At 35.3% G+C, this 20562-nt stretch overlaps 2 protein-coding genes across 2 annotated transcripts; both read left to right on the top strand.

Moving 5' to 3' along the window:
* The first annotated feature begins 1032 nt into the window (after positions 1-1032).
* Positions 1033-5021, top strand: LOC120958848 (carboxylesterase 1F). The gene is made up of 6 exons (XM_040381902.2): positions 1033-1517; positions 1604-1790; positions 2442-2598; positions 2659-3738; positions 3807-4252; positions 4317-5021. Exons 3-6 carry the CDS (start codon positions 2479-2481, stop codon positions 4906-4908), a joined length of 2238 nt encoding a protein of 745 aa, XP_040237836.2. The 5' UTR covers positions 1033-1517; positions 1604-1790; positions 2442-2478; the 3' UTR covers positions 4909-5021.
* Positions 5022-11187: 6166 nt separating this feature from the next.
* LOC120957081 (sulfate transporter) lies at positions 11188-20562 on the top strand. The gene is made up of 7 exons (XM_040379051.2): positions 11188-11590; positions 15393-15950; positions 16115-16227; positions 17997-18343; positions 18415-18525; positions 18594-18997; positions 19077-20562. The coding sequence occupies exons 2-7, from the start codon at positions 15916-15918 to the stop codon at positions 20095-20097; spliced, it is 2031 nt and encodes a 676-aa protein (XP_040234985.2). The 5' UTR covers positions 11188-11590; positions 15393-15915; the 3' UTR covers positions 20098-20562.

Here is a 20562-nt window from a genome sequence, read left to right as displayed (position 1 = left end):
TCGGAATAGTTTGCTCTAACCGCCACCAGATGCGCTAGTGAAAATTTAAATTACAATATGCTTAGGATTTCAATTGATCCAATTGATTCACAAAAAATCTCCGAAACATCTATGTAACATTTATGGTGTTTTAATACACACCACACATTGTATTTGATATTTTTTTTATCATTAGAATCAAGGCCGAATTAACCACTACGCAAACTAAGCAGCCGCGTGGTACCCCGAGGTATCGAAGGGGCTCAGAGAAAAGGATTTACTGTATCATCAGCTAAAATATTTAAATTTCAATAACTCGACATATTTTTTCATGTCCTTGATTTACATAATAAATAGCATTAAACCAAGCACTCTCTCTTGAGGAACTTAATTATAATTAGAACTTAAAGATTGATACTGTTAACATATTTCCCTGCACAATTTTCCAACCCCCCTCACACGTTTAGATAACACGTTTAAAGAACATGAATTATGTGTGCATGGTTGTTAACTAATTCGTACCATTTGTTGTTGAGCTTTATTATTTAAAATACTTAAAAAGGTGATTGATACTGCCACAAAAGTTTATATATACAGTTTTGCAGTATTTTTTTTTTATTTTAAACAGTTCAAATGTCAAATCAGTACAATTTTCTTTCTCAATTGTCAAAAGAAAAATAATTTGCCTTTTGTTTTTCAAAAGTTTTAAAACAAAAAAAAAGTTTAAAAAAAGCATAAATAACCAATTTTTCTTCACCAATGACATATTATACGTAATAAATTGCATAAATAAACTAAATTTAATCAAAATTAGTTATTAATCAAGTATATTTTAGCTGTAAAACGTGATATTCGACTTACGCGAGAATACGAGTTACGCGAATGTCTAACGCATTATTCGCGTAACTCGAAGAAAGACTGTATGTATTTCATTAAAAAAAGCCTATTCACTGAAAACGTTTCATATTTTACTTCCGCCTCGCCACTTCGCGTAAATAACTCTCAAATGTTTATCGCTGACAGCTGGAACTCGATATAAACCTAATTAGTGGTCAAAAACAAAATCCACATACAAGCACACTTTCCACCTAAAATGAGCAACTCGTGAAAAAAAACAATACTCACACACGTAGCTTACTGAATCACCCTACGCTATAGTTCCTAATGCAACCGGAAGTACCCCCATAACACAGTCACGAACTCGACATCAACCCAATAAGCCATGTGTAGCGCACTCATTCACCAGCGCAACAAGCTTTCTTTTGTTCTGAACAGATCCCCAATTTGAGCTCTCTTTTGCATGCTTGAACTAAGGCCCCAGATGAGTGCGCGCACTACTCGTCATGAAAGTGAACGCTATTTATTTGTTCATGTCGACCCTCACCACATGAGTAAAAATGCCATGTAACTATATTTGTTGAGCTTGAAGGGTCAGTTTTATTCTGCAAGTCCATCAGTTCAGTTTACTGTCTGATGACGTCCGGAAAATATTTTTAAATATAATGGATACATTTTTACCATATTTTGATATAGCGCCGGTTCGTTCTTATCAAGTATTGCTTGCTACCAAAAGAATCAATTTAAAACTAATCTGTTTTTGTTATGTTCCCTAAATTTATATCAGTGCAAAATTGTATCCCGGTCGAACAAATCTAATAAGTGCTGCAAAGATATACGCGATAGTCATTAGAGCAGAACGATTTTCAATATTACATTGCAACCAGTGGGAACTGTTGACTATTGTAAATTATTGTGAATTTCTTCTACACAAAGTGTGTGCTAAACTTTATTTTAAAATAACAATGAAGAAGGCAAGTGATAAAAGTGTAATTAGTGTAATACTGATAATTGTATAATAATTATGTTATGTTGTTGTTATGTAGTTATGTTATGTTGTTTAATAATTATTATTTAAAGAATCATTTTAATTTTAATTTGAGGTATTTTGTTTGCAAGGTTTTTGAAAAATATAAATTTTATTATAATAGTCATACAACGCTACAGCTTCAACGTCATTGTCACCCCTTTGACAATAACAATGGTTAAAAAAAAAGTCAGAACCACTCAACCGAACGAACCATTGCGGCAGGGACATTCATTGTCACGCTGTAGCTATAAATTGGACCAAAACTGAAAACAGAGCTAAGCTTAGCATGGCTCAAAACATGTTTTCTGGTTTCTTCCTACCCAATCAAGGCATAGCCGATTATTTTCATGCTAATGATTAATCCGGAATTGCCTTGCTTCAATGTATTTGTGTGAACATGTAACACTTTTCACACATGTAGAGCTAATGCGTAGAAGTGTCATTATATTAAATACAGTCCTCTGATGTCACCATACGCTGACCAGTGGAACGTTAAACCGCTAGTTCGAACATATATGATTCATTTTCCTTTTTCTTTTTCTCTTGAAATCTTATTTTTTGTTTTCTTGTTTGCTTTTAAAATCATTGGATTTAGGCTTTGTTGTTTTGTGATCAAGTAGTAAGATAATAAAATGGCAACAATTAAAAAGCTTCTTAACAACGTACTATTGTTTTGGATTTTATCAATTGGACTATCTGGAAGCCAAATGCAAGATGCAACTATCGTACTAAGTCAAGGAACTCTTATTGGGGTGAGATTGTATATTTAAAATATGTCAAGCACATTCTCAATTTTTTTTATTTAACAACAGCTTAAAGTCTTTCCCGAGACATCACGCATACCCATATATGCGTACCTTGGGATTCCATATGCAAAGCCTCCCGTCAATGAGCTACGATTTGCTCCCCCTGTACCGAGTCCAGGATGGAATAGAACTTTGTATGCTCGTGACTTTAAACCGATTTGTCCACAAATCGAAAACAGCAGCTACGAAGATTTGGGAATTGAAAATCAGTTTCGATCGCGTGAAACTAGCGAAGATTGTCTGTACTTGAACATATGGATTCCCGAGACATCAATACGTTACGGAGGCTTCCCGGTATTGGTAATGATAACAGGTGAGGAAATGGCATTCGACTGGAACACTAATCGGGCAAGCGGTCTCGATCTTGCGGCAGATGGTATTATCGTAGTAACTGTACAGTACCGAAGCAATGTGTTCGGGTGGTTATCGCTCGGTCAAAAATATGCTCCAGGAAACCTTGGTCTACTCGATCAACAATTGGCACTTGTCTGGATAAAGGATAATATACAAAAATTTGGCGGTGATACCAATCGATTAACACTACTTGGACATGGTACAACCGGTGGACCAAATGTAATGATTCACATGGTTAGCCCGCAAGCAAGAGGCCTATTTGCGCGGGCTATCATAATGTCTGGCACAATCTATTCTCCGTATTCCGAAGTGAACGCCGACACAAAACTTTCTCAAGAAATCATTAAAATACTGGCCTGCAACTATGACGTTGGAAAAAATGTATTGAAATGCCTACAGCAGAAGAGCATTCACGATCTTCTACGTGCTTATGAGTACATCTATCGTAACGGAAACTACACTATCAATCTCGGACCAATTATAGATCACTACCTACCTGTTGAAAAACGGTACATTGTTGATGATCCTCAAAAATTGTTCACAGCGAAAGCTCTCATCATGGAAGACATGCCCATTCTTTTTGGTATAACTAGCAACGAAGGCGGATTTTTGTACAGCAAATGGATTGAGTTAGCACGTCAAAGTATTGATTCGCTAAAGAAGTACATTAATGAAACGCTTCTACCTAATATCATCGAACGGTACAAGTTTCAAGGAGCGGGCCAAGATCAAGTATGTTACAATCTTGGCAACATATCATATAACATACTCTTTTAACTGGTTATTATACTTTCTTTTAGATACGTGAAACCATACATTGGCGTTACTTTGAACAAATACCCCAAACAACAGCGCATCATATACACGCTATCATTAAAATTATGTCGGAAACACGATACGAAATACCTTTCTATAAAACTCTCAAAGCCCTCGGAACCAAAAAACAATCTAATAGACAACTGCCCGTCGGAACGGTAGAGGACGATATAGCAAATATACAACGCGAGAGCAAAGCTGCAACGCAACATAACGCCAGTTACGTTTATGCATATCTTTTCCATCACCCCAATTCGATGGACATGAGGGGAAGAATTAACTTTTTTGGAGGAGCATCTCATTCATCGGATTTACCTTTCCTCATGGGACCAAGCCTTTACAGAGAAATTGGGCGCAGGCGCTTATCGATGGTTGAAGACAAATTGTGCAAGAAAATGCGATCTTTATTTACGGAATTCATTAAAGGCGGGTAAGTTTATTGCTTTGATGAATGTTAACTGCAAATGGTGCATTTCAAAATATGTTGTTTTTAGCAATCCAACACCCGGTCGGCAATTTGATTCCTGGACACCATATAGCGTTGAACTCAAATACATCAAGTTGATCTCCGCAAAACCGGAGTCTTTTCATCGAAATGATCACTCATCATTAGAAAACACATTTGAAGATAATTTACAAGAAATTGAAGAAAACGTTATTGGTATAACAGGATTGGAAGAACCATCTTCTAGCATAAATAACTCCAAAAACCCCTACAATCTTAATCCTAACGTTCAGGCAGAACAAGAAAACGCGAGAACGTCTAAAAATGCTATCTATCTAGCTGGTGCAAGAGATTCTGAGTATTTTTACTACCTGCAGAGAATGGACAGTTTTTGGGACCAATTTCTTCCAAAACTCAGCCAAATTATGAATGAAACAAACCAAGAGAAACTGCGTAATCGCCGAATTGATCTAACACTTGAGGAAGAGCAAGATATATCCCGAGAAACAGCAGCGGCTTCCAAATATAAGCATGCCTTTTTTTCTATGCTTACATTAGTATGTATGCTATTGGCAGTTCTTTGTATTTGCGTCTACATTTTAAAGAAAAACACCAACACCAGTTTATCGAGTATATTATGACACCAACTTTTCTTCCGAACAAATCTCTTTGATCGGAAGAATCGACGTAAAAAACCTGACGTAAGCAGCATGGGTGATGAGGAAGAAATTAACGTAACAGCTATCAGCCATCATCGAATCAAAACAGCGGAGCGTGTAGTGAGGACTAACCCACTCTATGGAGACAATTTTCGCAAACTTAGCGAAACCCTTAGCTCAAGCACAGGAGATAGCACAGGTGTCAGTGCAAGCAATCGAAATGTATTAGGGAAACATCGATCTCCTTACACGATGACAACTGAGCGGCCTATTGCTATTTTGACCGATTTAGATGAAGATCTTGAAGTCAGCAATTGGCGTTATCAATTGTCTGCAAGTCATTTTACACCAAATATTAACACTCGGCGACAAAGGCAACAACAGCAACTTTGAGCAAATCAAGAGCGTACAGATGTAGAATAGTGAAAATGTTGTAAAAGTATTAAAATGTACTTAAATGGTCTAAAGGGAAGTCGATAGTTCCTATTACGATCACAGTTCGAATGATTAGATATTTAAATATATTTGATTAAGTTGGGACGGTTTTAAACACAGCACTTAACAAATGCAAAGCATGCATTAAATATAAGATGTAATAAAATTCAAGGTTTTCAATATTTGGGAAAAAACATACTGATCATATCTATCCTCTAATTAAGTGGATTTATTACGAATTTTGGTTTGCAATATTGTTTGTAAAAGCTAAAAGCATGGCAATTTTGATAGCAAAAAGTGTATTTTTTGAGTGTGTCATGACAATATGGAGGAATCGTATACCAGAAGCGTTTTGTAATCAAAGTTTATGGTTATCTGGGTCTAGCTGAAGCGACTATTCAAAAGTGGTTTGTAAGGTTTAAAATCGTTAATTTTTATTCATGGCGAAGATCATTCCCGAACGCCACGAAAATTTGAAGGATGCTCGATGAAGATCATGCATTAATACAGTACATGACAGTTGTATTTATTTATAAAATCGTATTTGCTCTTGTATGGATTTGTTATACGCAAAGTGAATAAAATAGTTGATGGTTTATTTGAATCACATAAAGCAGCAGAATATTGATCTAAAATTGACTTTCCCTAAACAGAACGTTCAATATACCTACATTAGCCCAAGGGAAGTAGCAATTCGATTTGAATATGCTATTCTTTTTGCAGCATTAACATAAATAGGAGCTCTCAGCTAAAGTGAATGATCTTCAGTTGAGACCCCTTATTCCAGTTCCAGTAAACACAATGAGAACCAATTTTTTCTTCGTATGGGAAAAGTTGTTCTGTATACGGAAAGTGTATCTGTTCCCAATATATTGCATTAGTTTATATGGTCAGTCATAGGTCTGACCGTGAATCACTTGTTAATTATTTTTAGTATTATCCTAAAAATTATTATTAAATTATAAAAGCCTAAAATTATTCATTTTATCAATCAAAATCCCATTTGAAGTAATACTAGACGTGTACTAATCAAATGTATACGAAACAAGTGATTTGAAACCCCCATTCGGAATGTGAACAGTAAAACGTAAACGTAAAGTAAAAGAATATGAGAAAACTGAACGGACAGTGATTTTAGCACATAATGATTTCTCTTACAAAAGGTTACAAAATAAATAATTTTTCATCTAATCTGTTGAATTTTACAGATCAAATGTGATGATACAGGGTTTCCCACGATTTTTTGTTTGGTTCCCCTAATTGTTTGGTTGTTTCCCATATTTTTTTGGTGTGTTCCCACGAATTTTTCCCAAAAATCTATGAGATACGATGAATAAATCTTGAAACGAGCCCAAAACATTATGAGAAACGACCAATAAATCGTGGGAAAATCTGTCATGAATAGATGTCTAAAATCGTGTGTGAAATGGTTTATTAGTAATATGGAGATTTTTCCGAATAATGTTTTCATTTCACCATTAATCAATAAGCACAATATGCTTTAATGCTTTCTGAGCTAAAGTGGAAAGTCTAATAATTTCAGTTCAGTTCAACATTCATATTTCTTTGGATTTTGGCAATGAATAAAGACCCCAAAAAGACCAAAATCTGATTAAGTAAGTCGTTATACACGGGTAGTCACTTATGAATTGTAATGCAATGCAATTTATATAGGAAAGAATGACAAGGATGATATAATTGATGATTCGTCCGAAACCAGCAAATTTTAATGAATAAAAATCGCAATGTTCGTGGGAAAATTTTCAAATTTAAAACTGCTCGATTTGCTCTTCGGGATGCTAGCCCTGCATTCATAAAATAGCGCCATCTATGTATGAGATGCTGCAGTATTATAAATTTGAAAACTTGACGAAAACTGCAGGTATTTTCTGATAAACGCTATTAATGCGGACCGGAAGCAAGCGTATCCCGGATATTAGCGTAAGTCGAAGGTTTTCAGAGGTTTCAAGTCAAATTAATGCTAAATTTCGTGTAATTTTTCTTGAAGTGGTAATTTTAATGGCTGTGGCTAAGTAGCCACTAAATTAGTTAATTGATCTGATTTTAACTGAATATTGCAGTTTTGTTAGTTTCAAAATGGTATTTATAATTCGACCAAAAGAGAATTTATTTAGTAGCAGTTGGCAATTGACATGCCAAATCAGTACAATTTGCTAAAATAACTGTCAAATTTAGAAAATCGTGTATAGCAAAATTGCGTAGATCACGTATAGCGTATATTGGGGAATACCTCTATAAGACATTTTAAAATAGGGCAAGTTTTTAAAAATAATCTGATACAGTAGAACGTCGATTATCCGGACTGCTTGGGACCGAACGGTTGCCGTTTAATCGATTTCCACGGATAATATTCCCAGAAATGTATAAAAATATTCCCAAATTTGTATAAAAATTATAAAATTCACCGGTTTTACAGACAATTCACTTTGAATCAAACGATTTATCATTAGTAGAATAGTATTTAAATCCATATCGTATTTCCATATCGTATCTCCAAGCCATATGCATACACCAAGGCATGCGATATTTTTCTTTCGTGTAGATCAGGGGTCTAAAATTTTTTTCAGTTAACGTTATTAATTAATTATTAATTATTTCATAATTAACGTCGTTGGGAGTCCTTGTTTATACGCTTCCTTTAGAATGAGTGAAATTTCACATCTCATTTTAATTAGAAAATACTAACTAAATATATCAAATTGCTACAAATTTATTCTATTGAATCTTCAACTTTCAATAGAAAAAAGATTTTGTTTAATTAGTCAGAAAAAATATGCTATTTATTTTAACCTTTACAAAGACATCGCGGGCCGCATTAAAGGCTTTTGAGGGGTGTATTCGGCCCGTGGGCCGTAGGTTGGAGACCCCTGGTATAAAGTATTATTCATACTTGTTCTCGTTCCTACCGTACAGTCACAGAGTTGCAAGCACGGTTATGCATCTATTTAAATTTTTTGTATCAATTGTTTGTACAGTTATTATTCACTTCATAGGACAACCTGTTATTCTGAACACAGTTTCTATCGAAAACACTATTCATACTCATTTCCCATTCCTTGTCCATTTTATTGACCAGGTTGTTATCTCTTCTGTGCTTCATAATTGCACTTACACATTTTGGTTTATTCCCAAAATTTGTTATTATGGCCCGATAGCAGAACTGTGCCAGGGAGTATCGTGGTGTAAGGGAGCATGGTTTTATTTACCACATTGACTATCATATTCCCTCAAAGGCAACGAGGCAAATGCTAGAACTCCTCATAAAAAATAAATAACTCTTTCTCTATCCCGTTTCAATAGCATCAAACGCGAGTATGACCCGACATGTTCTAAATATAGAAAATTATATCTAAATTTAAGATCATTTACTTATTACATAACAACCGGAAAAAATTGTTACCGAAGTAACACTACTAATAATGTAAAACTTTATCTCGTTGATTTCGATTTATTTTAAATTAATCAGCTCATATTTACATCACAGTTAAACTTTTTTTTTACTTTAATAGTTTAAAATGATTTCGGTCGGTCGGTCGCGCGGATGACTCAAAATGTTGCTTGCATATAAATAAGGTACATAACGTATCTCCAATGTAACGTAATGAGCTTATCCTTACTTTTGTCAAAAAAGAAGTATGGAAGGAGACATAAAACACCTTTTTTTCGGAACAGACAATAGGCCCGATCGTGCACAAAAGTTACTAATCGATAGGATAGCCTATTCGATGGGATAGTCAAATTCCAAAAAAATTCAATTGCGTTTTCTCAATAATAAACTTGAATAATAAAATGAATGTTCTATCACTTAATGAATGATAAGATATGAATTAATCAATTAATTTAACTAGAAACATTAATGTACATTTAACAAATGTATATTTTCCTTTTTAATAAACAAGTAAATAAAACCGAATTTAAGGTTTATATCTGAAGAGAGTAGCTGTGTATAGGATCATTCGATGTCGGGTGCAAGCTTATCGGAATCGAGGCCGACCCGTAGGTGTAACGAGTTTAGGAAAACCAATAGTGGGGCCCTTTCCGTTTTAAGTTCGCTGAAATTTCAGCCTGTCAGCTGTTTGCATTGTATAGAAGTTTTCGTTTCGAGCAGCTATCTAAGTGGATATAATATACAGGTGGGCTTATCCCAAGGTGTATGATTTTAGAAGGCTGATTTTTATCGCTTCTGTTTCTGAATGAAGATGTTAAGAGTGTTTTGTGTATTCGTCAAACTTGTTTGAGCAAAAGTTTTCACCCGTTCTGTCAAAAGATGATATTTAATTTTGGTTATAAAAAAACATGCTATGAGACCACTTGATCGACATACACTTTGATTGTGGATTCCATCACCAGATCTCTTTAATGCACCTTGGGATAAATGTAAACACCACCTTGTTTTACCATTTTTCGAGCAGGTACTCTAATCTAATTCTAGCTTTGAAGCTAGAATAATCTAGACTGAAAATTGCATACTAGTTTTCTGTGCGGTTCTGAATGGAGTGGTTAGATGATTTCTGCCTCCAACTGTCAAACTCCAGATAAAAAACTTTAATCGTGAAGGTCCCCAGTATCAGTTCGTTCAAGAAGGCATAAGAGATTCTGACCCGTTGGAGCGACATGTTTGGCATGAATATTTTATGCTTTCTTTCACCTACCCCGATCGTTGATCCTACTGAACCTTCTTGTACCTTACGGGCTGACCCAAAAGACTCTGGGTTGCTTACAGAAGACTCCGATCCGAGAATGTTCGGGTGGAATCGCACATCACTATCCCCAAGCTCAACGCATCATCAAAATCACACCTCGTGGATCACACAATAAATATTTTGTTCATAAAGAAAAACATGCCCGTCGTGGGTTTAAGTCTAGAATTTACTCTTACTACTATTTAAGTCTAGACTATCTTCCGGAAGCATGGACTGTTTCACCGGCAAAGTGCATGGTGCTCAATAAGTCCCGAAAGCCTGTATAGGCTAGCAAGTCCCTGTAGGACGTTGGGCCAAGTAGTAAATGTTTACGTCTTGAAAAGGATGTGGGAAATAAGGCTTTCACGAGTAAATGTCCAAGTTATTCAACTCACTGCTAACACGGATTTTAAAACTGATAATTTTCTATATTTAATATATATTTGATAGAATAACAAAAATGGCTGAATAAATGGATACAAGAGTTTCGCTAATTTACTTTCACAAAAAAAAAAATATTTTAGCTTTCAAAAACACAATGATTTTTCCTAAAGGTTGAACTACATTTCTAGATAATTGTTGTACAGACATATTTTAAACTATCTAAAAATATTTTAATCAGACACAATAAATTGAATGGATGATGCATATGCATATATGTATATAGATTTCCATTTATGTCTAAGTGTCGACTTTTGTATATAAAATACTATCATAACTCATACTATCATAAATCAGAAATGCATGGCTGGAAGCGGTAGAATACGATCGAGAAGCTATTGTTTTTGCTGCTAGCTATTTTTGCATAAACCTAACTTCAATAGGAATGGTTTGTTGTTTATTAACAGTTTTGTGGTATAATGTATAATTTTAAACAATAACAATGTATTATATATTATAAACAATGCATAATTTTTATAAAATTTTCAGCAGTTACACACGTTCCGGCAACGCGTTAAATCGTGTATTGTTGAGAAATAGGAGAGCTCTTTAGAGAGTTTGCTTTTAAACAACGATACTCAAGAGCTTGACACATGTGCATTCTCTTCTTTAGGGTGCAATTAATACGTTTGTTTCTCTGGCTTCTTTATTCCTTCCTATGGCTTCTACGCAAGCGCACATTTTCGGGCGACCATTTCTCTGCGAACAACTTGCGGTGCACATGTACGCTCTCTTGCTCCATTATCGGTCTCTGTTTAATTCATTCTTGCCACTGATCCGAGTCTCGGTAAACAAACGCACAGTAATCACCAAACAGCTGAGACAAAAGTATACCTAACCTATCGCGGCCAGTTCGTCATTTGCGATGCAAGTCGGCATGGAATTTCCTTTGTGACTTTGAGACATTGTCCAGTGTGGTGTGTGATCAATGAACGTGTGTTATACAAATAATTATGTAGTAAAGTTAGAGCAAACAAATGCTACAACTCATGTTGTTAAGTTTTGACATAAGTTCAAACGTGCAAGGGCCGGACATCGGGATTATTATTTCATCGCCGGCAATATAACCGTTTATACATTCAAAGGTAAACTAGGAATCGTGAACACATTTTTTCATCTAGATACTACATTCGTATGATTATATAACATACCAGACAAGGTACATCGTATCATATTATGAGTATTGCTCGTTTATTCCTTATCTATCACCTGTTGCCTTATACCATATCACAAAACTGTCATTTTTGTCAGTTCAGGTTGACACTTGTCTTCATTTAATTTGAACGTTGATGTTGATTGCTTCAATATCTTTTGCGTCATTTTTTATTCACTAGTTTCTAGAGATTAGATAACGACTCATTAGATAACGACACATAAAATAATCCACATTGCCACTCGTTCGAATTAATTCTGAAGCACATTAACACATCTTCTGAAGCAGATTTCGCTTATGTATGGCTCTCGGTTTAATTGGTATAGCATCATAGTCTACGATGACCAAACACATCATATTTTCTTGTAGCACTTACCAACATAACCCTTTCAATGTCATACCATAAAGAAATTTATCTTTCCTTACACATGTAATGTTTAAATTTCCTGTATGCATCTGTTGATACATATTGTGATAAACAGTTTCCTGTTTGCTAACCACTTTAAACACAAAACTGCACATATAACAATAAGTCATTCGTTTCTGTTAGGTATTTTTGGACTTTGATTTGAGTTTGATAATTTTTAGATTAAAACAGATCTGTTATACACACGAAATACTTTAGTTTGTAAACCTTACACTCTCACTTTTTTCCTTATTGAAAAGCGTATTAATTGTGGAGCTTCAAGGTTGTCTACATGGCATCATACAATTTAATTCAATTGACTATTGATTAGAACCAATTATAAGCAGTGTGTGTTTTTTTTTAACTTTCGTCGTATCTAAATACAAAAAGATATAGTAATAGAATCATGTTTGGCCTTCATTCATACGGTCTTCGGAGATTGACAATTGATTAAGGTCAATTAATCTGTGGCAGTTTCGTCTAGCTGTTTGTTAGGGTGCAGTAATTGTTTAGAGTTTTGAAAGAAAGTTACCAAAATGTCAAAAAATTTATCCAAACTAATTTACATTCACCAGTTATTTGTTTGTTAATTATTAGTTGGTATAAACTTTGGTGTTAATGGTTTTATTCGGCTTATTTAAGCATTAAGAGCAAATAAAATAGCGGATAAATTAACATTCATATCCTCATCGTATTATCTTTCACGCTTTTGTATTGCATCAGTATTAAAAACTGCCACTTATAAAATTCGCATTTTGCTGTTCGGAAATTATGAAGAAAGCATTAATTTTATCATTTTCCGTCATAAAGACAAATATTTCAACTACGTGATTCATGATAACGCATAACACAACAATATTTTGCACTTGCTGATGGATGAAATTGGCCAGTCTCGTGGTACAGTCGTCAATTCATACGATTTAACAACATGTCCGTCATGGGTTCAAGTCCCGATTGGACCGTACCTCCATACGTACGTTAAAAAAATAATACCTCGTTGATTTCGAAACATACAAATCATGCCATACAAATAACAAATAACAAATAACAAATAACAAATAACAAATAACAAATAACAAATAACAAATAACAAATAACAAATAACAAATAACAAATAACAAATAACAAATAACAAATAACAAATAACAAATAACAAATAACAAATAACAAATAACAAATAACAAATAACAAATAACAAATAACAAATAACAAATAACAAATAACAAATAACAAATAACAAATAACAAATAACAAATAACAAATAACAAATAACAAATAACAAATAACAAATAACAAATAACAAATAAAAAATAACAAATAACAAATAACAAATAACAAATAACAAATAACAAATAACAAATAACAAATAACAAATAACAAATAACAAATAACAAATAACAAATAACAAATAACAAATAACAAATAACAAATAACAAATAACAAATAACAAATAACAAATAACAAATAACAAATAACAAATAACAAATAACAAATAACAAATAACAAATAACAAATAACAAATAACAAATAACAAATAACAAATAACAAATAACAAATAACAAATAACAAAAATAACAAATTTCAGCTACTGCTTATTTTGTTATATAATTGTTCATTAATAATATCATTAATACGTTTAGCATTTTATTACAATTAAACTATTGACCATTATTTTTTGTCTAGTGAAACTATCATATTATCACATATCATATTAGAACTAATTGAAGAAAACTTTCGTTATTGTTTGTTCAAACGAATGGTTCTAGATTTTAATTAAATATTAAAATAATAATTTTATACATATTCGATACATATAGGTTTTTTCCAGCCTTATTATTAATCATGCTATCCAAAATACTTCAAAATACTATTTATTCAAATTTTCATTGTTAAAATTAGACTCAAAACACATGATAGTAAGCGGTACAACAGCATGTTACTAAATGCCATGCACCTTATCGTATTACCTCATAAAAGAATTTATTGTTTCAAATCGAAGATCTTATCACGAAGCATACGTAAATCATTGAATTTGCATGGTTATTTGCAAAGGACAAACCAGACTATTTACCGCTTAACTATCCACTCAGGTGTTTCCCATTAGCAAGCAACAAGAACAAAACTTCAGCATCAATGTCCGCAAACGATGAATGCCTTGAGCGTGAAGGAAGTTCGTTACACTGTTTCGTTGCCTATACGTACCGTGTATACGTCGATTTGAAGGATTATCAATAATTTCATCGACAGTCCAACTAAGTGACCATCAAAATAAAAAACGAATAATACGAGAAGTTATTTCTCTGTGACTTCTATAAGCAGGAACCTATTAAAGTAACACGACAAAGCGTTTCGTATCATCCGTTAAATTTCTTTGATTGTCGGTTCTATCGGAGCTCGAATGTACCGGAGCGTCTAATCATTGACCTGTGTGTGGTGAAGCGGTTCGCACTGAAAAGCGGCTACTGAGAGAAGAGTGGTGCGATCAGTTAATAGATTCAAGCACCAGCACGATCTCTTTCCGTCCTATCTCAGCGATGTCAAACCTTTAAATTTTAAACCATCCTTTTTTTAAACACTTAATGCTGCAAATGACAAATAAATGAGATGTTTAAAGCTTTTGAACACTTATCATCGATTATTTGATTACACAGAGAATATGAAACTGACGAAATATAAACCGTTTTAAAAAATTATGTAAACAAGTGAAGTGAAATCATATTTTTGCTATTATAATATCGCATTGCCTGGAAGATGTAACGAGTATACATGATATGGACTCTATTCGAAAGAGACCAGAAGGTGGACATGTTTTCAAGCCTAGTTGCACGACGTTCAAGAGATCATGGTAGAAGACAGAAGAAACATAAAACATTGCAGCATTGATGTTTTCTAACATAAAATAGCTTTAGCGTTTGAATGAGCATACATGTCTAGCGTCCACATGTGCAGATGGCACGCAATAGCAATAACTGAAACGCTTCCCAAAGAGCAAGGTTTCTTGTATGAAACAATGAGCCAATAAAAAAAAAAATTTGGTAGGCAATCAATGTTTAATTAGTGATATCAGAATTTGCTAATAAATATGGCCCGTCCAAGAAGATTTTTACAGACTTGGCCCGCAGTTTGGAAGCGTTGCTCGTCCTTGCTCTAAATGTAACATTAAATAGGTTCGCCACCACTGTATTCCGTTGTAGCATTATCTTTTAGCACGTTATCGCATACAGAGAGAGAGAGAGCTGGGGAGAGAGATTGGTGACCTCACTGTGCCTCTCGACATGGGCCTCTCAACAAATGATTGTATACAACGCGATTTCATTTCGTTTTTCAGAACGTTTCTAACAGTTGCTGTGTCAGTAGCCAGCTGATCGTCGTCAGAAATCAGAATTTTAACTGGAACATCGCTACCTCGCCGACTGAGCAAGAACTGCTCAGTTTGGCTCCAATTAACCGCCATCGCATTTTAATTGATAAAGTTCAATCACATCTCTTGCCGGACCGAAATGTGTGACACAAAGCGAATATAAACGAAGTCGAAATCAAAGTAGTACTGAAACCAAACTCGATCGAACCTTTATTATCAACATCTAATCGTGTGGATGATGATCGCATTGGCTTGACGAACTACAAGTGTTACTTCCCTTTGAAACGTTATGCAAGTGTGAAAAAGTGAAGCATTTTTCGTTGTTGATTTCGACTGGCTCGCGTGACGCTAGTGAAAAGAAAATCTTTGCCAATCGAGGTCGCGTCATCACTGACGGATATCGTGCAGCGGTGGTGCGGTGATTTCTGTCGTGAAAAAAAAATCGCCAACACCAAACAGCTACAGTACATCGCGACCAGTTGGCAACAGTATGATCAATCAAAAAGCCCCGCTGGAAGATGGCAGGTTTGTAGAACATTTTGTTAACTCTCAGGGACTGCCAGTGCTTATCGAAGTAAAAACTCTCGTACGAAAACAACATGTGTCCGGTGCGCGAATGTGATGTATTAATTGTTTACTTTCTTTTCGTTCTTCTGCATGTATCCGCCAAACAATCGTGGTTTCGAAAGAACATCCAAAGAAAAGCCGCAATACAGTGAGCTGTCGTATCTCGTCACTCGGCAATGTCTTCAGAGAGAAGACTTTAATCAGCTTTCACAGTACGAAAGACTAAAGCCTACTGGTAAGTGTACTTTTAACCGTGTGGCCTAAGATAAGAGCAAATAAACAGATTCTTAATGACATATTCCTGGTGCGCATAAAGATGTTTGGTCGTGGCAGCGAATACATAATTGCTAGCGTAAAAGAAATAGTGAAAACCTTAAGGACATACCAAAACAAGATTTGTTTACAATTATTTTCATACTGAAATGACTTAAATTTGGCCGGTTTAAATTGCACAACATGTTCAATACCATGAAAACGTAAATGAAACTGTGTTACGATCGTGCTGGATGACGATAGCAACACATGATAAAGTACATTTTGACTCGCTTTCTGTTAACACTCAAACTTTAGCGTTACATCTCACATCTCAACGGAGCCTAGTTAAAATTAAATTATATTATGTGGCGTATAACACATTCACAATCAATGCCAAACGCACAGCAGCGGTCGATGCTGCTACACGTTCACGATAGCTTGAAGTGAAGCAGCAGCACAATCTAAATGGATTACCAACAAATTATTGCATTCTCCAGTATTTCACATAGAGTTTTGTTAAGTTGTGTTAATTTATTGTATTGCATGATATTGTTCAACCATTAACAAAGGTGTGTGAGAATTCTCACTTCAATAGCATCGAAGAATGCTTATGATCGCCAGCCATTTTTGCTAGGTTATTTTTCTTCCATTTTCCTTTAAGCTTAATATTTTATTCCACATTTTCTTCATTTTTAGTTTGCTGCTATATCGGTCTTAGTAATTTTCTATCCATTATACGCGTATGTGTAACAGACCACCATGGAATTTTGTTTTTTGGAGAAAACATGGATTTTAAGCAGAAATTTAACATTTCTTATTTTTACAAACGATAATGTAGTTTAACTCGGTTCTAAAATCAATACAATACAATGTTGCAAGTGCATGGTACATAGATGAACTTTTATATTTTTAATTATTAATTTATGTTATTAATTAACTTATTAATTTATGTTGATTAAGGTTGGAAATAAGAAAAGTACTATCGAGGACAGCAAAAAGTATAGAAATATTAAATCATATTATCGAAATATGAGCAGAAAAACACAAACTGATTTGATGTAGCCTGTGGAATGCACCAGTAAAATGGTTGAATTAAGGATAATTTTCTCATAACGTAACGATTCGACCAATAAACGTTTTAAAGACATGTTTTATATTTTTCGAATTCCAAAATAGAATAAACGATCAATTTGTACGACCGTTACATCGGGCCTGAAATTGCCACTGTTTCACTTTTCATAGAAATTGTATGGTAAGAGTCACTAACATTTTCGAATTTTTCGAATAATTAGAATTTCGTACATGATTGAACGTGGTATAGTCTCTCCATCCGATTCCTACTCGGGACATTATATACATTTATATTGTAGAGTTTTATCGCTGATTCAGTCGCTCTTATAACGTTTAGTAAGAGCGACAGAGCGGTGTCATTAACATAATAATGATTTTAAAAAACAACTTTAGTTTGTAATCAGAAAAATCGCATGTTACGTGTTTCTTGAAATTATTATGGCCTTTCTGTAAAATGAAGGGCCAATTTTTTCAATAGCAAATCATGAAACCGCTCAAACGCCCCTTCATGTATCAAAACACATAAGCTATTATTTCAATTTCCAACTGATTAGAATTATAGGCCAAACACAAGTTTTTTTTTATTTATATTCAGTAGGGACGACTTTGCCCTATTGCTTAATCCAAGCAGCAGTAATGATCAATACACTAATGCACTAGCTTCATTTTATTCCACAGCTCTTGATTCAATAGGAGCCTCAGTACGAAACGTAAAATGCCTTGCGTCAGTCAAAGGATTTTTTCCAATCTTACAATGGCTTCCGAAGTATTCGATCAAGAACGATCTACTAAGCGATATGACGGCGGGACTTACGGTCGCTGTACTTCAAATACCTCAGGGAATGGCGTATGGAATCTTGGCGGGCGTTGCCGCTAATGTAGGACTCTACATGGCTTTCTTTCACAGTCTTGTTTATGCTGTGTTCGGCACGTCGCGTCATATATCGATGGGAACGTTCGCAGTCACCAGTTTAATGACTGCCAAAATTGTAGCGACCTACTCAACCGTTATACCAACGCTGGCTGTACGTATATCATTCAATGCGAGCAATGTTTTTGTGTACCAATTAATCAATCAATTTAACTATAATTCTAGTCCAATGGAACTGATGTACCAGTGCCAGATCTAATTCCGACGGAGCTTGGTGCTGTATATACACCGATACAAGTAGCAACAGCCACATCTTTCGTGGCAGGTATATTTTATGTAAGTATTTTTACTGTGAAATGTTTGAAATACCATAACTAACTCGTCATCATTATATCTTCTACTAGTTTATCATGAGTGCAGCTCGGTTAGGAATGCTGTCGTCGCTCTTGAGTGAACCATTGGTGAGTGGTTTTACAACGGCTGCTGCTGTCCATGTGATGGTTAGCCAATTGAAGGATCTGCTAGGTGTTTCTATACCACGATATAAAGGTACCTTCAAAGTTATACTTTCCGTACGCGACATCATCGATCAAACACCGAACGCAAACCTTACGGCCGTTTATACTTCGTTGGTTGTTATTCTGTTCATGATATTTATGAACGAATATTTCAAACCGTGGCTTTCTACCAAGTGTCGATTCCCGGTGCCAGCGGAATTGATGGCCGTTGTCGGAGGCACAGTGGCCTCATACTTTATTGGGCTTGGTCCGAACTTCGATGTTGGTTTAGTTGGTTCCATACCGACCGGGTAATTAAAATTCTCTTTGCATACAACTGCACCACTGCTAGCATTGCATATTTGCTAACTTTTGTTTCATTATTTGCAGCCTTCCAGCACCGGAATTTCCGCCACTCGCGCTTATAAAGGCCGTCGCAGTTGATAGTATAGCAGTAACTATCGTCGGTTACTCGATCGTCATGTCAATGGGGATGATCTTTGCACAGAAGGACAACTATGAGGTGCGCCCCAATCAGGAGCTAGTTGCACTCGGCTTTACCAACATTGTGGGATCCATATTCTCCTGCATACCTACCGCTTGCTCGCTGTCTCGATCGCTGATCCAGCACCAAACAGGAGGCAAGACGCAAATAGCGGCCGTCTTTTCTTCAATGATAATACTAGTAGTCTTACTTTGGGTTGGCCCGTATTTCGAAAGTTTGCCAAGATGTGTACTGGCAGGTATTATTGTTGTTGCCCTGAAAGGCATGCTGATACAGGTGTACCACATCAAGAAATTCCACCGTGAAGGTAGCCTTGAGCTATTCGTTTGGTGTGTGACCTTTCTTTCCGTGGTCATTATTGACATTGACATTGGTTTACTGATAGGGGTAGTGATTTCTCTGATTTCTTTATACGTCAAAGGCTGGAAAACGTACTACAGCCTCCTCGGTACTGTTCCAGACACTGCCATCTACGTTGACATTGGAAGCCACCAAAAAGCGGAAGAGCTTCCACATATCAAAATATTCAAGTACACTGGCTCGATTAACTTTGCGAACAAAACTAATTTCAAGAAAGCTCTATACAAGGAAACCAAAGTTCATCAACGTGCCAATGTTTCTCTGGTCCCTCGATATAATGGCGAAACCACAGGTCTACAGTCCACCAAAACAGTCATTATCGATCTGAGTAGCGTACCACATGTTGATACTGCTGCGTGTAAAATGTTAACAGAAGTTAAAACCAATTTGGAAAATCTGAGCATAATGCTGCTTTTGGCCACTCCAGCCGACTGCGTATATGATGCATTGCTGCATGCGGAATCGATAGGAGAAGGAGGCTTTAACATTTTCCCCACCATACATGACGCTGTTATCTTCGCTCGGGGAGATGATTCATCCGTGTAGCGTGTGTTTGTAAAAATGACTTAATATAATATAATGCAAAATTTCATGTGCCTTCTACGAACAAATCGAAGCACTAAGCGATTGGAATTAGTGACTTAGGTATCAAACAAATCATGTGATAAGTTTGCACCAACACCACCGTTACTCAGATTCCTCCAAACAGAGAATACTTATCTTTGCTCCTAGGTTTACGAAAAAGCAACAAGTACTTCATTCTGGTGTTTCGAAGATTGATTACATAGGCAATATTCTTGATGAATCAGGATAAGCAATCCCCTTACGAACAGGTTAAACCTCACGGGCTTTCTAGAGTCTCGACTATTTTAGCCGGGTATAAGCATCGTTTTTTGACGGTATAAATGAGTTATTAACGTGTATTGATTGTACAAAAGCTAGCCAGAAAGTAAGGACAAACATTACACAAAGACATGAAGCTCACAATAAACAGGTATCCTTTTTTAAATA

This window comes from Anopheles coluzzii, chromosome 3, assembly GCF_943734685.1.
Source record: "Anopheles coluzzii chromosome 3, AcolN3, whole genome shotgun sequence".
Classification (NCBI taxonomy): Eukaryota; Metazoa; Arthropoda; class Insecta; order Diptera; family Culicidae; genus Anopheles; species Anopheles coluzzii.
The sequence above is the reverse complement of the archived record's forward strand: the minus strand, read 5'-3'. Positions and strand labels throughout refer to the sequence as shown.

What these genes read in the sequence shown, in the direction of transcription:
- LOC120958848 (XM_040381902.2), top strand. Translation starts at nt 2,479, where the DNA reads ATGGCAACAATTAAAAAGCTTCTTAACAACGTACTATTGTTTTGGATT. An exon ending in AAGGAGCGGGCCAAGATCAA is followed by an intron (nt 3,739 to 3,806) that starts GTATGTTACAAT and finishes ACTTTCTTTTAG; the next exon opens with ATACGTGAAACCATACATTG. An exon ending in ACGGAATTCATTAAAGGCGG is followed by an intron (nt 4,253 to 4,316) that starts GTAAGTTTATTG and finishes TGTTGTTTTTAG; the next exon opens with CAATCCAACACCCGGTCGGC.
- LOC120957081 (XM_040379051.2), top strand. Translation starts at nt 15,916, where the DNA reads ATGATCAATCAAAAAGCCCCGCTGGAAGATGGCAG. An exon ending in GCCCCGCTGGAAGATGGCAG is followed by an intron (nt 15,951 to 16,114) that starts GTTTGTAGAACA and finishes TGGTTTCGAAAG; the next exon opens with AACATCCAAAGAAAAGCCGC. An exon ending in TCGTGGCAGGTATATTTTAT is followed by an intron (nt 18,526 to 18,593) that starts GTAAGTATTTTT and finishes ATCTTCTACTAG; the next exon opens with TTTATCATGAGTGCAGCTCG.